Source organism: Gekko japonicus, unplaced genomic scaffold, assembly GCF_001447785.1.
Source record: "Gekko japonicus isolate JY-2015 unplaced genomic scaffold, Gekko_japonicus_V1.1 scaffold34, whole genome shotgun sequence".
NCBI classification, from domain to species: Eukaryota; Metazoa; Chordata; class Lepidosauria; order Squamata; family Gekkonidae; genus Gekko; species Gekko japonicus.
The window spans coordinates 912,169-927,268 of NW_015173673.1; the positions used below are offsets into that span (position 1 = coordinate 912,169).

Here is a 15,100-nt window from a genome sequence, read left to right on the forward strand (position 1 = left end):
ATAAATCTTTTTTTATTCAAGTTTACACAGCTCTGAATGAAATACTTCTCAGGACCACATAGTTCCTCGTAAGCCTTGAACTCGGTCTACCAAACTAAAAAGAGCAACAGTAGAAGCATAAAGGTTTGGAAATCCTTAAAATTTCCTGGTGGCAGCAGAATGTACCCAGTTAAACATAATAAAGGGAACTTTTAAAGTGAAACTAGTCCTCCCCAATAAGGAGGACGTCACAGCAACCCTATCTCCTTCCTAGCCAATCATCAACCTACCTTTATTTCCCCCTCTTCAGCTTTCCACACACACCCCACACACTTGCAGCCTCTCCCGTGCTCTGAAACCCTGACAGCTACATCACATTGGCTGTCATATGGGGGCCACCTCAGCAGCATATAAGGATACAGAGCCCACCATTTTCTCCAGGGGAACTGATCTCTGCCATCTAGAAAGCAGTTGTAATTCTGAGTGATCTCCAGCCCTCACCTGGAGATTGGACACATTTTGCCTCAGAACAGCAAAACTGTTTAGAATGTTAGAGGCAAAAGCCAATCAAGTCGCATATGCAAATGACCTCTGTGTTCCAAGGCAAAGGCCAATAAGGCTGCATAACCTCTGTGTTCTGACTGGCTATGGGGGGGGAGACGAACAGCAAACTGTTTAGAACATTGGAGGCGAGATTCAAGCAGCGCAGCCAGTGGATAGGGACAGATTCTGAGTGACACACCAGGGCGCCAACCAATTCCGGAGCATGTGGAATGTTCTAGAGAAGTGCCACCACCATTCAGCTTTTATATATAAAGGAGATATGTGTCATCTTGATAGCATGTGATTCTAATCCTCAGTGAACTGGTAAATAGGTCTTCAGTCTTTTCTGGCTGTTAGCAATGTTAGTATTTGGGAGTGGTGAATGTCTATTTGTATAAGGTACAAAAGGTTGCCAGCATTTATACAAAAGTAACAAAATAGTAGACCTTGTTGTAAGGCAAGTAATGTCTTAGCCAAAAGTCATGATCTAGCACACAGATAGCTGTAGTCTTGCCTTTATGGGGACAATATTGTAGCCCATATACATGGAATACAAATATGGAAAGAAAGCATCAAAATAACTTCGTAATGTTAAAAACTCATTAGGCTGCTTCTTGTCTCCATTCCCCATATTTGCTTTAGGAGAATGAGTTGATTATTTGTTACTTTAGATTCGTGACAAGCTTACTGATGACAGAGTAGCAACTTAGTGACTTGGAAGAATATAGACATTTTCAGTATAGACATGTTGATATTGGTGGTGGGAGTAGCAGTGGGGTTTTGCAAACATTTTAAACCATTAATTTTCAGTTAGTGCTTAAACCTTGATACAGTTAAAATTGAGGAAAGTTGGCAAGAAGGAAAACTGATCTAGTATCTCAGGATACTCTGAAGTGTCAGAAAAACGTACTTATAAATATGTACAAATCAGCTTACCACCTACATGGTTAATACTGGAAAGGACTTTAAAAGAAATAATAAAAAGCAAGACCTTGAGAGAATGCATAGGGGATGGGGGTGTGTCCTTAGAGGAAGTATGTTCTCTAAGGCTAAATCCCCCTGCCAGGATTCTTTAAGATTTAAGGAGGCAATCTTCCCTTGCAGTTTAAAAATCTATGGGGTAAGTGAAATTGGCTTTGAGGGCACAGCGCATGCACCCTTTCAGCTCATTGCTTCTCCCCCTTCTAGTTCCAGGTTAAAGGAAAGCAAATGAAATATCACTTGCTTCCCTTCACTCTAATTCACAGCCAACTATTTCAGGGTTGCGTTTGGTTGCCTGAAAAATTAAGGGGGAGGGGAAACAGAAATGCTTATAGAACAGAGCTGGATCCAGCAAATTAATTTGTATATAAAGATACATGTGTGTTGTATATAAAGATACATGTGTGTACTCACACTATTGTGGTTTCCGGGTAAAATCACTTTTCATGCAAACTGGTCATCGTGGAATTACAATATTGCCCCAAATTTAAGACCACAGTTGTAAAAGGGCAATTGCAAAAACACTTAAAACTCTACTGCTGCCAACATTCCCTGGTAGCCCTCTGCCAGTTCTGAGGGTTTGTGGGGTTGTTACTAGAGGTGTGTGTTCAGATCTACCTGAGCCAGAAATATACCCGAAAAATACCTTATTGGTATTTATCAGCTGTATTTTGGAACCCCAAAGGTATCTGGGTTTTGGGGGAAACTGTAAAAAAGAAATCTCTGATATATTTGGGAATTACCAGGTATATCATTAAAACAGCGGGGAGGATGGAGCAGATTGCTCTCACCTTTCAGGTGTTTGTTGGGCTTCTGCTGAGGATCAGCTGTGCTGGCGGGTATCAGAGTGCTCCCTGACGGCTCAGATTAGGGCTGACTTCTTGTGCAGCTCAGTTTAAAACAGGCTGTAGAATCCAGCCCCAGGTTCAGCTGTGCCAATGGGGAGCAGAATGTGCCTCGCTGGGTCAGCGTTGGGCTGGCTTCTCATGCAGCCCAGTTTAAACCGGTCTACACCAGAAGCCAGCCCCAGTATCAGCTGTGCCAGTAGGGAGCAGAATGTTTCCCACTGGCTCAGCTTAAGGCTGGCTTCCCCCCCCCCCTTTCCTGTCAGATCCATTGGACCCGGAAAAAATTGGGATTTCTGAAAAATCCCAGATCTGAATACTGTACTAGTATCAGGATTCCGGATTTTTTGGGAATCCCAAAAATTTTCCAGGTCCAATAGACCCAAACAGAAAAAAACTGGAGGGGGGACAGGGGCGGGAATTTCACACCCCTAGTTCTTACTCAGTATTTTTTATGCAGATATATAGACTTTCTCCTGCACTGTCCCTTCCAGTGGTGCTTTAAGTAAAACTACATGCAACATACTCACTTTTTTAATATAGAAAGTGACATGGTGGAGGCCCATGAGAAATTGGAGTGGAGGCAGGTATGAACATTTGGAAATCCCATCTCACCTGCTCCTAAGTGTAATGCAAACACTCAGGCCTTTGAGGAAGTTACCCCCACACACACACACAACTGAGTCAACAGGATATTGGGCAATGGCTATGGGAGGTATGATTTTTTTTTTTGATAATTTGGATAACTTTTTTTTTGTATGTCTGGGGAGTCCCCTGAATAATGAAAACCCCTACCTTGACAGTGGGCAGCTTAGTTCTGCTTCCTTTGTGATTGGCATGAGGGTCAACCACTCTACTGTTAGGTACAGAGGCAGTGTTAGTGCAATCTAAAAACTTGATATTTTAACCATTATTACAAGTGATATATTAGCTGATCATTGGTAAAGCTTAGATGACAGTGTCACAGACTTGCCCTTTCTTGAAGCTACAGTAGGAAAGACCAGGCCCCCCTAAGTCTTTGATCCACCATAGTGTGTTCATCTAGAACAGGGGTGTTGAACTCATTTGTTATGAGGGCCAGATCTGACATAAATGAGACTTTGTCGGGTCGAACCATGTGTGTCATAAAATGTAATGCCAGGTAGTGGAGATATAAACTTTATAAAGGACACAAACACAAAGGTTTTTTTAACTTAAAACATGCTTAAAACATCAGCACTCTTGCAATATTTTGTTTATTTAACAGTGTCTGATAACTGACATCTCTTGCTCTGATTGTGCTGTTACAATCTTGAGTATGCTGTTCAGGTGTGTATCTGTAAGCTGCAAACCTACGATGACACAGCAGCAGGAGAACTGGAAGAAGCAGAAGACAGCCAGTTCCACTGCGGGCCTGATAGAAGCCCTCCGAGGGCCTGATCTGGCCCCTGGGCTGCATGTTTGACACCCCTGATCTAGAACATACGCTCCAACAGAAAATATTGGATCCTTTGGTAACAGTGTCTTTCTATTTTAATTTAGTAAAGCTAGGAATGACAGAAAATACATAAGCATAATCAAGCATGGTTAGGCATGGTTAAAAGCATAAGATCCCTCTGTTCCAAAAATCCATTTTTCCCTTGTCTGAGGAAGAAGAATGGCATAGCCTTGAATCCTATTTTCTCAGGCAAGTATCTTAGTTCAACTCAGTGCTGAAGAAATGCAAAACAGTTCTGATAAATAAGCCTTGATACTCATGTAGACATAGAACCCTGGGTCTCTGATTCTTTTTCACTGAAATGATCACAGAGCTGGAAAAGTATATTCAGACTGGAAAATCCTGGTGGAGTCCTGTCCATCACAGAGTAACATTTAATGTTAGGTTAATTGGGAGGCCAGCTGGTTAAATTGCTTGCTGCTGCTTCAAGTATTAGAGCCAGTCTGTGGTAGACTAAGGGTGGATTCAGATAATTGACTTTTTCCTGCAGAAGTATTGGGAACTGCTCAACGTGTTAAAGCTTGCATATTATTTCAGTTGACATTGGGTCAGTAATATCTGTTACTGTTCATTTTGTTTTCTTTCTAGCACCAGAACTAGATTTTTCTGATGAAAAACTGAATATAGGTAGATTGCAAGATGTAAGAAGTCTATGGGGAGCAAAGAGGCAAACATGTTCCCTTCATTGCAAGCAGAAGTGGTGAAAATAGGAATGGGTCCTAGAGCTTGTATTCAAACCCTTGTTAAAGTCTACAGCATCTGGGAAGTAATCTTTCATTAGAAACTAGCAAAAATCGTCTTTCTTCTTCCGTATTCTGGCTGAGATCCTTGCTGATAGCCTTACTGAGCTAAGACTTGAGCCATTTTTAGTGGCCCCAAGTGCTCTGTCTCATCCATTTATTTATTGGGTATATCTCTATCCCACTTTAAATCCAAACATTGGGATGTCTGACTAGCTCACAAATCAAAATCACAGATGTCAGTAGAAGTTAAATGGAAAGTGCTCTGGGAGAGGGGATTCTTTCTGAGCTGGATCCAGGCATTATGGAGAAATCTCTAACCTTTCTGATGGTCTTATCAATGGGAATTGGCATCTGGAGGGAGAAAACTCTTGGCTAGATTCAGGCATGGTATAGGGATCTTGACTGCTCTCCCATCATCATTCTGCCTTTTCCACCACCACCTCACCTTAGATTTCTGGAGTATCTTTAGTGGAAGCAAATAGGAGGGCTTGGAAATACTTAAAAAGGCATCACAAGCCTGCAAATGAAACAGTAGTGCAACTCTGTATGTAATAACAAGGGCCAGTGTGGTATAGTGGTTGGCGAGTCAGACTAGGATCTGGGAAACCCAGGTTTGACTCCCTACTCTGCTTTAGAAGCTTGCTGGATGGCCTTGGGTTTGTCACACACTGAGCCTAATCTACCTCACAGGTTGGTTGTGGGGATAAAATGAAGCTCAGTGATATAAGCTACTTTGGGTCCCCACTGGGGAGAAAGGTGGGGTATAAATTAACTAAATAAATAGACACATCTCTTCACCATTCTACAGTGTTTCCTGTGGTATCCTTGCATGAACAAATTAGAGTTTAGAGGGCAATATTGACTGTAACTGTAATGATTCCTTGTTTTAGAGTGTGTGTCTTTAAGTGTTTGGTTGGAGTGCAGTGATAGCAGAGTAGAATTTTTGAGGGAGACAAGTGTGCTGTGATTGGTGGATGACAGAGCGTGGGAGGAGTTGCTTGGAAGGAATCTGTGTGTGTGTCAAGTCAGTTATGAAAGTCAGTTAGAGAAAGCAGTTGGAGTTTGAGTAAGAGTCAGTGAGAGTTATTCAGTTAGTGAATCTGTCAGTGAGTGATGACGGAGTGCTTTGTATAAACTTGAAGTGTTCAGAATATATGCCTACTGAAAGAGAGATTCTTGTCAGAGAAGGATCTTGTGATCAAAAGAAGGTGTATGATACCCTGCCAGTTTATTTTTCCCGTTTCTCTTCCCCATAACAGTTACAGTTAACCAACAACTCATTTTTGTTCCAAAATTCAGTAAATCATATTTTGTTTGAGTTTAACTCAGAATTCAGTTTAATCCTTTCTCAGGGCCACAGAGACCCCTGAAAAGCCCAGACTCTAGGTCACTTTACCAATAGCTAATGAAAGAAGATTTGGAATTTGTTTAAATTCCTGGTGGCAGCAGAAACTACCCTGTTTGTGAACACAAAGTATAATTTAAAGTGAAAACCAGTCCTCCCAAATAAGAGGTCGCCACAGTAACATAATGGAATAATGCAGTGTGTCTGTGGATCGAGAAGTGGCCAGGACTGCAGTGGCATGCATTATTTTGCCCACTTATCAACTAGCTTTGACCGCTGGTATGTTTCATGATAGCATCGTGTCACACCAGGGGGATAGTTGTTTAGTCACTCCTGTAATGTTTCCAGCCTTTGGAATGCCTACTTTAACTTGAAGAGGGTTCAGAGGTGTTCAGCAAGATTAGTTCAGTATAGTGGTTAGGATTAGAACTGAGGAAGCCAGGGTCAAATCCCCATTCTGCCATCCAGTTCACTGTGACCCTGGGCCAGTCACACTCTCTGCCTATCTCAACCTCACAAGACTGTTGTGAGGACAAAATGGGGAGGGGAGAGCCAAGGAATGCAGTGTGGCATACATGGAGGAAGGGTTAGTATAAAAATGCAATCAAAGTAGAGATACTTTTAAATAAAGTGCTTTATCCTGCTGCTCTAGGCATCTTAAAAGTTAATCACTACCAACAGCAGGATCTCTCTTTACTGTGTGTTCAAGTTATTTGTTTTTGGATGTACCCTGGTGGTGTCTCCTGCATATGCACCCACACGTGCACCCTTAAACCAAATGGAGTTATTCATATGGTCTAATAGAGTTGACAAATGTACGCGCTCTAAGTAGTTTTGATAGAATTTTAATCCCTGTGCTTTTCTGCTGCCTTTGAGATAATTCAGCATAAAAGTTCTTTTAAATGCAAGTTGGTTTGTGGAATTGCCAGTTACATTAAATCCTATTAAAATCATAGCTTGGCTTCGAAACTGAGCTTTAAACACCATAAAAATAACCCTCACATTTCCATACAAATAAAATTCCCAATGTCCCTGAGCAGTTATGAAGTGAACATGCATTGTGCTCTGGAGTAAGCTGAGTTGCACATTGCCATGGCCCTGTTGGACACCTGACATTAGCCCTTTTGTTAGGTTTTGTGCATGACCCAAAAAATACCTTTAGACAGACTGACCATTGTTTCCAGTGTTTATGCAGTAGATTCTGTTTCTTGAAAAGGTTGGCAATTTTTTTCCTGTATTTTTAGAGCTAATGTACAAGATTTATTTCCTTTAGAAAGTTGGACTTTGTTCAGTGACCCTAGTTCATTGTACAGTGGTTGCTAAATGCAGGCCTTATCCTTTCCTTTGCACATCAAATTCTGTACCCCCATTTTGATGCACATACTCAGTTACAGTCCTTACTATGCTGGTATGTATCTATATACAGTTTGGGGTAGTGATTAAGTGCACGGACTCTAATCTGGGAGAACCAGGTTTAATTCCCCACTCCTCCACTCACAGCTGCTGGATGACCTTGGGCAATCCATAGTTCTGGCACAGCTGTTCTTGAAAAAAGTGCAGTTTCTGTCAGAGCTCTCTCAGCCCCTCCTACCTCACAGGATGTCTGTTGTGGGGAGGGAAAGGAGTTTGTAAGCCGCTCTGAGACTCCTTTGGGTAGTGAGGGGTGGGGTATAAATCCAATCTCCTCCTCTTCCTCTTCTTCTTCTTCACAGTATAATTTATTATTCCAACCATTATGGTCATAACCAAAACCAGAGAAATAACACCACTTTAAAGGTATTTTAAACATTTGTAAATTTCTGGTGTTCCGAAAATTGGAATCTGAACACATTTCACACAAGTTTACAGGGAAGGAAACCACATAAATTACTATATTGTTACATTTTAGCCACTCACCAAACCACTTCCTTGACTTCTGAGCAGCCACCGCAATCTGACTGCTTTGTCACAAATTTGTAATGATTATTCAGTAAAACTAATCTGTATTGAATTTCTTATAAATAGTATCAATCCAAGTGTGCGGATTTAATTTCTTTCTGCTAACACTTTAAAAGAAAGAAGTGTTAACAGCAGCTACCACCTTCTCTGTCAGTAAGTATTTCATCACCGTTTCTTCACCTATAATTACATTCTGTGCTAATAACAGTGCCATAGTATCTGTCCTGTTGCTCATCAGTGCCACATGCCTTCAGCTTCTGTTATACCCAAAGGCTTGTGAGCTGGGAGTAGTTGTTTCCACCAGATGTTTGTGTTGTGGTTAACTGTTTGCAGAAGTGCCACCATACAGAATGTAGAAAGAGTAGCAGCAGCATCTGGGATACCAGAAGGTGTCTCTATGCCTGTCTACCCAGCAGTATTTATATGTGGCATGTGCAAATTGTGTGCGAGGTATCCTGTAATATATTAGGGCTTAACTTAATTTCTAGAAAGTTCAAAAAGATATCTGGACACTTTCAGAAATTAGCTGGGAAAATATTAACGCTACAGTTTCCTTCATGGTGGGCAAGGATGTGCTTTTTGCTTATTGGGGGGAGCTTAAAATGAGGCTTTATATTTCGAACGTGATATTTATTTTGTGATGCAGCCCCTGATGTGAGGCTGTTTCCAAGCAGGGCGTTTTAAAATTATAATGCTACCTGCTGGTCAACATTAAAAATGTAGGAAAGGCTTTATTTGCCTTCCTGCATTGTAATTCACCAAAGTCTTGAACCACAATTGCAGAAGGTGGAATAGAAAAGGATAGGCACAGCTAGGAACAGGCAAGAGCCAATGTGAGAGAATAAGATGAGTGGCAAATAAAAGAAGGCAGACATAAAATGGAAGCCAGTAGCTTGATGGGTAAGATGGAATCAGTGAGACAGACCTGAATGAGAACCAGAAACCAGGATCAGAGCCAGGTGTCTAACTCATGCAGTTAATTATGATTGTACATGGCTTGGGTTTCAGGATGAAAACTGCACTAGAGCAAAGTATGTGGTTTGAACAGTTAAACCAAGAGGTTGGAAGGTAAACCTAGGTGGCAGGTGTAAATCTGGGTCGTCAAGCCACAGTCTGTACAAGCTGTACTAGAAGCTTAAGAGCAGGTTGATGCACCCCCTAGACAAGTCTGTACTATAATTCTCGGTGCCTGTTAAGTCCTCTTCATACGGTATGGTCAGAAAGCACCAAGGGTATGTTTCACATGTTACAAACCACACAACATCATACTGTGATATAGCATAGGCAACCACTGTATGAAAACTGGCCAGAGGCTAATTGCAAACCTGTATCCCCTAACACCTATCAATCCCAACATTCCATCAAACCACTTGCCAACATGTCATTGAAGACTGTTTTTTGACTCTGGCTAGTTGAAAGCACCAGCCAGAAGATCTTGATGCTGGAGACCAGCATATCAGTTTCCACCTCTCTTCGTTCAATGGGAAGGAGCTTTGGAAGAGTAGGAGAGCAAAGCAAGAGGAGACTTGAAAGGGTCGCAGAGGAAAGCATAAAATACAAAAGAAGCAGGGAAGCCCACTTTACACCACCACTTAAACTTCAGGTTCTTGTTGGCTCATTGCCATCACCTCTTCTTCTATGTGTTGACCAGCTCTGCTTTTTTCCATTCTGCTGTTCTCTCACCTACTTGCCTCCTCCCATGGGATTCCACTTTTGGCCCCTTGGTAATTTAGACTACAAAACAGAACCTTCCCAGCCACAGATCCTCAGGCAAGCCAGTATAGCCAGTTGATGTGACCCTGTGGCATTGCCTGGCCTCTGATTATTTGTACCTGGTTCCACACAGCACCACTACAGCCTGGTTACCCTAGTGATTATCCTTCTCATAATCTTTTATTACTTACCTCGGAGCCAACCCTACCCATCTTCTGACTTCCTCTCCTGCTTGTCTCATCCCACATAATGTCTTGAATAAAAGCTTTGATCTTCTACCTCATCTTGGCTACCCATGAGATAAGCCTCTGATTATGAGCCTTCCACTCATATTTTTTCCCTTTGAGATCTCCCTTTAGTTCATTTTTCCCCGTGGATTTCTACCACACTCAACCTTGTCTAAAAGAGGGGAGGTGGAGTCCAGTTGTGGATTTTGCCCTTAAATGTAGGGGCTGAGCTGTGAGTAGTCCATGGGGGCTTTATGGAAGCTTGGGGGCTCTCTGTCTCTGCCCCTCCTAGAGTTCTTGCAAGTGCCAGTTGCGGCTATGACTGCCCCCTCCCTGTAGGGGCTCATTTACAGTTCAATTTTTGGTCTGCTGTCTCCAGCAGTGTCTGTGGGGGGCGGGGTTCAGCTCCATGTGGATTATCCAGCCTTAAACCTAAAGAGACAGTAATCTAAGTACATACAAAGAAGAGGGTACATTTGGTTAAGAGTATTTGACTTGTGGAATTCACAGACACATATTGTAGTGTTTTATTACTGGTGGTGGCTTTAAAAGAAGACTAGATAGATTGATTAGGAGGGGATGAGTCTTTTGTATGTGATGTTTTGATGTGCTACCCAGTAGAATAAAATGTTCCCCCCTCAATATATCTTAACACTAATTAGTTGAGGAATTTTTTACTAAACAGTTGGTTGGTAGCAAATTATACCTGGCCACCAGGCCCAGCTGCAATTTGTGGATCTACCCCATGGCAATAATTTTGGTTTCATTAGTGATGTCATTTAATATGTACAAAGAGAGAATCCCATTGTTTATTGTTGTTACATGTTAGGTGGTGTTAGCCATTTTTTGTTGTTGTTAGATTTGCTGGAAGCTGTCTTGAGCTACAGAGAAGGGAGACAAAAATGTTTAAACGAGTATGATTAAGTGGTAGAATGCATTCACCATGCCTCCCACTGTGGAGAAAAGATGAATTTTAAGTTCCTGCTGGATAATCTGTGTATTGTTCCTTAAAGAATCTTTCAGCGTTTGTTGTTGTTCAGTCGCACAGTCAAGTCCGACTCTTCGCGACCCCATGGACCAGATCACGCCAGGCCTTCCTGTCTTCCGCCGTCCTCTGTTCAGCGTTTGTGCATCTAATCAAATTAATTGGCAAGAGAGCACAGGATGGCTTTCAGGGCTCCCCTTGCCCCTAGTGTTGGGAATGCTTTCCCTGTCCTCTGTGCAAGGTCAGCAGTAGTTCTAGGATGTAGACAGAAACTTGCATCACAGCTTGGAAGGGGGTTGGAATTGAACTGCTAAGCAGTCATTCTGAAATTAAAATAACTTCATCAGTATGGGAGATCTAACATCCTATTGTTCTAATCACTATTAGAATTGATGCTGTATCAATAATGAGCTTACCTAAATTCTGTTTCACTTTCCTGGCTTTCCTCACATTGGCTTTTTGGTGCCAACTCAGTACAGTGTCTCTGAATGCAACATATAAAATGTAGTAGTATCCTTTTTAACATATTAAAGGCTTTTACAGGCAAAATAAATGTGCTGCATATTGACTCGTATAGGAAATGTGTAAACATATAAAGAACAATGGGGACCTGCCTTTCATTTTCTAATGTTTGAGAGGTAATTGGTTTGCTGTGCAAAAATGTCAGTTCCTTTTTAAGTTGCATATAACTTTTGGCTTGCTGCCAGAACATTGTGATGCCCACACCTTGCTTGTTCGCAAACTCACTTATTTGGGTTGTATTTCCAGCATATGCAGATGACAATTCAGGCTCTTCAAGATGAACTTAGGATCCAGAGGGACCTGAACCAGCTTTTCCAGCAAGACAGCAGTGGTAGACCTAATGAACCTTTTGTAGCAGAACTTACAGAGGAAAACTTTCAGCGGCTGCATGCAGAGCATGAACGCCAGGCCAAGGAACTCTTCTTGTTACGCAAAACTTTGGAAGAAATGGAGCTGCGCATTGAAACTCAGAAGCAAACCTTAAATGCTCGTGATGAGTCCATCAAAAAGTTATTAGAAATGTTGCAGAGCAAAGGGCTGTCTGCAAAAGCCACAGAGGAGGATCATGAGAGGACCAGACGGTTGGCAGAGGCAGAGATGCACGTCCACCACCTGGAGACCTTACTAGAACAGAAGGAAAAGGAAAACAACTTGCTAAGAGAAGTGAGTAGTGATCCTGATTGTATGAAAACGGTTTTTCTCCCCCATCAGTTATGAGCTTTTTTCTTTCACCATCTGAAATTAATTTCAGTTCACTCTTGTCTCTCAACTAATCCTGCTCTTCTCAAGTAATTAGCTACTCTTTTCCCATTTACTTTTCTCTTTTGACATAGGATGTGTAGTTTAAAACTGATGGATGCTACTTAAATCCTGTGTGTTTGATAATTAGTTACTATAGACTTGGAACATAACCTTAGAGATCATTGACAAAGTTAAGTTTGCTCAATCTTACCTTAGTTTGTCTTTGTCTATTTTGAGATTCTTTGCAAAGGAGTAAACCTAAATGGGCGTCCTTCAGCATCTCAAAAACTAGCAAAATTTTATTCTTGCATAAACTTCTGTGGATTAAAGAATAGGGCTCTTATCCACAAAAGCATGTCCTGGAATAAAATATTGTTAAAGTGCCACAATCCTGTGGGGTTTTTGCTGCAGCAGATTATCATAGTTTTTCCTCTGATAAGGAAGTGCCTGTTTCTTCCTTTAATCTGTTAAACTACTATACACACTGATGACTTTGTATAGGTCTAGGAAATAGACCTACATCTAGAAATTGGCATTGTTTCACTACAGATCTGCTTACTGTAAATCATTCTTATTACAGTGTGTTCAGTTCATGGTGTTCTGTATAGGTCTTAAGACACAGGAATATGTGCATAGGAAACTTGTGTGTCTTTGACAGCCATTTCAAAGTATTTTCACAACAGGAACTGATACATGTGTAGGCACCCTGTCTCTGAAGTCTGAAAATGAGGTATTTTACCTTAACCTGGGACATGAAGCCTGTCTCATAACAATGATCTGAACAGATGGAACAGAATATTGAGGTATTGAAGCCCTCCAATGTTTGGTGAACTGAGATTTATAGAAAAAGAGATTTGTAGAAAAAGCCCAGAAGGAACTCATTAGCATAATAGGCCACACCCAACAGCAGAAATTCATTTGCTTATTAGGACACACCCCTGACAGCACAGCTCATTAGCATATTAGGCCACACACCCCATGTTTGCAGAAATGTGGTCATCCAGACACACTCACCTTTTGCTTCTTATTCTGTTTACCTTGTTTGTTGTCAAAACCCAGGGCTTTTTTATTGCAGGAACTCCTTTGCATGTTAGGCCACACACCCCTAATGTAGCCAGTCCTAGTGAGTTTCTGCTGTTGGGTGTGGCCTATTATGCTAATGAGTTCCTGCTGGGTGTGGCCAACTCGGGAGCCAGCCGGAACTCCGTTCCTGTGCGTTCCTGCCCAAAAATAGCTCTGGCTGCATGTCTGAAAATAAGATGTGTGTGGAAGAACTTCATGTGTTTTAACAATCCTTGGAATGAAGTAAGAAAAATAGCCAGAAGCTATTTTATGTGCAGAATTGCAAGATGCATTTACTCTTTATGTATAAAAATAACAAAAAATTGCTTGAATCAATAGAAGATAATGCTGTATATTGGTCTATGTACATGGTCGTATTTTGAAAACTAAATGAACAGCTACCTGTATTTAGAAATACAAGGGAAAATCTTGGCAGCAGTAATCTATGCTTGCTCTGCAGTTCCCATGGAAACAGTCAGTTTGCTACGAAATGGTATTTGATGAAATCATTTGCTGCCTTGGATTCATAGCCCAGAACACATTATTTAAAATGTAATAACTGTTGCCTTTTGGAGCATTGCATTCTCCATCACCAATTTAGTGTAAACAGTTCACAAAATTATGGTAAAATTTAGCTGAAGAACACTATGGACCGTAAGCAGTAAACAAATCATACTGCCTAGATGCTTTCTGCCACTTTGCTCCCAGAAAATAGGGTTGGGGAAAAGCCAGGCTGATGAAAGAATTTTCATGTATTCAGGTGAAGGTTAGGCAGACAACAAGTAAGTTCTGGCTAAAGAGACTAAAGGTAGATTGGGCAAGTAATATTTTAGTTGTAATGTTTTATATATTTACTGTACAAAACTCATAGCAGCGTACAGAACCAAAATGATATTCCATGTTATTCTGCCTCTCTGGCTGTGTAAGTAAAATATGTGGAGAGGAGCATTTTAGAGGTGGAGAATGCCAGTGCCTTGAACTGATAGGTAAGAAGCAGCTTGTCACGGTATCCAGTGAATGCATTCTCGTGGCTCTGTACCCGTCAATAGATGTTGCTCAGCACCTCCAAGAGTTTCTGAACACTTTTCAGGGACAGTTTAAGCACGTTTTGAACCCTGTTGCTTCTGGTTTGGTGGAAAATTATTATAACTGATGTTAGCAGCAAGCTAGGTTAGTTAATTCCTGAGTACATCTCTTCAATTTTACAGACTTCTTTCCAGAATAAGAGCTTAAAGTACAGAGAGGACTGATCACGCAAGAAAAAATACTGTCGCAAAGCTTGCAAGCCTTTTTTTTTGCCACCCTTTTTCCTGTTATGCCAAGGAAGAATTCAGAGGTCATAAAATATCTAATTTCTGCCAGTAGTGGTATATGACAATCCTTATATTCTGAACATTAAAAGCATAAATAGGCTTACATGCTTACATGGATTACATGCTTACATGGATTTCCCTCTCCTCCTTCCACTCCTCCAGTTCTAGTTGATTGTTCTTGACATGCTTTAAAGAGAGAGCTACTGATTGGTATCAGTGGTTACAGAGAAACTGAAAAGCACCTGTTTAAGGTATGCTAAAAACTGATTTCACACATGTCACTTTGATTCTCTTTCACCCAATGTTGGGGGAGTGCCTGTGTGAAAGATAGAAATACAGTTTTAAATGTGTCATGAATGAGCAGAGGGGAGAACGAAAAAGGAGTACAGCAGCGGACACTGCCATGCTCCCCTGATTCTAGCTTTGCCTTCCACAGATAATCCAGGCCCCCACTTCCTACTGCATGCATTCTCTCGGTGTATTTAATGTAACTAAAGAGGCACCTCATTTTCTTCTACAACTGTGATCATGTAGATGCAGATCTCTCAGTTGTCTGTATCTTTCTCCATATTCCTAAACATTGGAAGATTTTTTGTTTGGAGGAGGCTGCGTATGCATCAGTATTGATGCATGTAGTAATAATCTGACAAGGAATTGCAGAGGAAAAATAGGCAGGACTGTTAACC

The 15,100-nt window shown here is 41.3% G+C and overlaps 1 protein-coding gene across 6 annotated transcripts in view; it reads left to right on the top strand.

The window, feature by feature from the left end:
• ERC1 (ELKS/RAB6-interacting/CAST family member 1) overlaps positions 1–15,100 on the top strand; it is a 296,094-nt gene that overhangs the window by 30,971 nt on the left and 250,023 nt on the right. For all 6 annotated transcript variants that reach the window (XM_015422884.1, XM_015422885.1, XM_015422886.1 and 3 more), the window contains exon 3: positions 11,545–11,961. In XM_015422884.1, the coding sequence (XP_015278370.1) occupies positions 11,545–11,961 (417 nt within the window). The remainder of the gene's footprint in view (positions 1–11,544; positions 11,962–15,100) is intronic.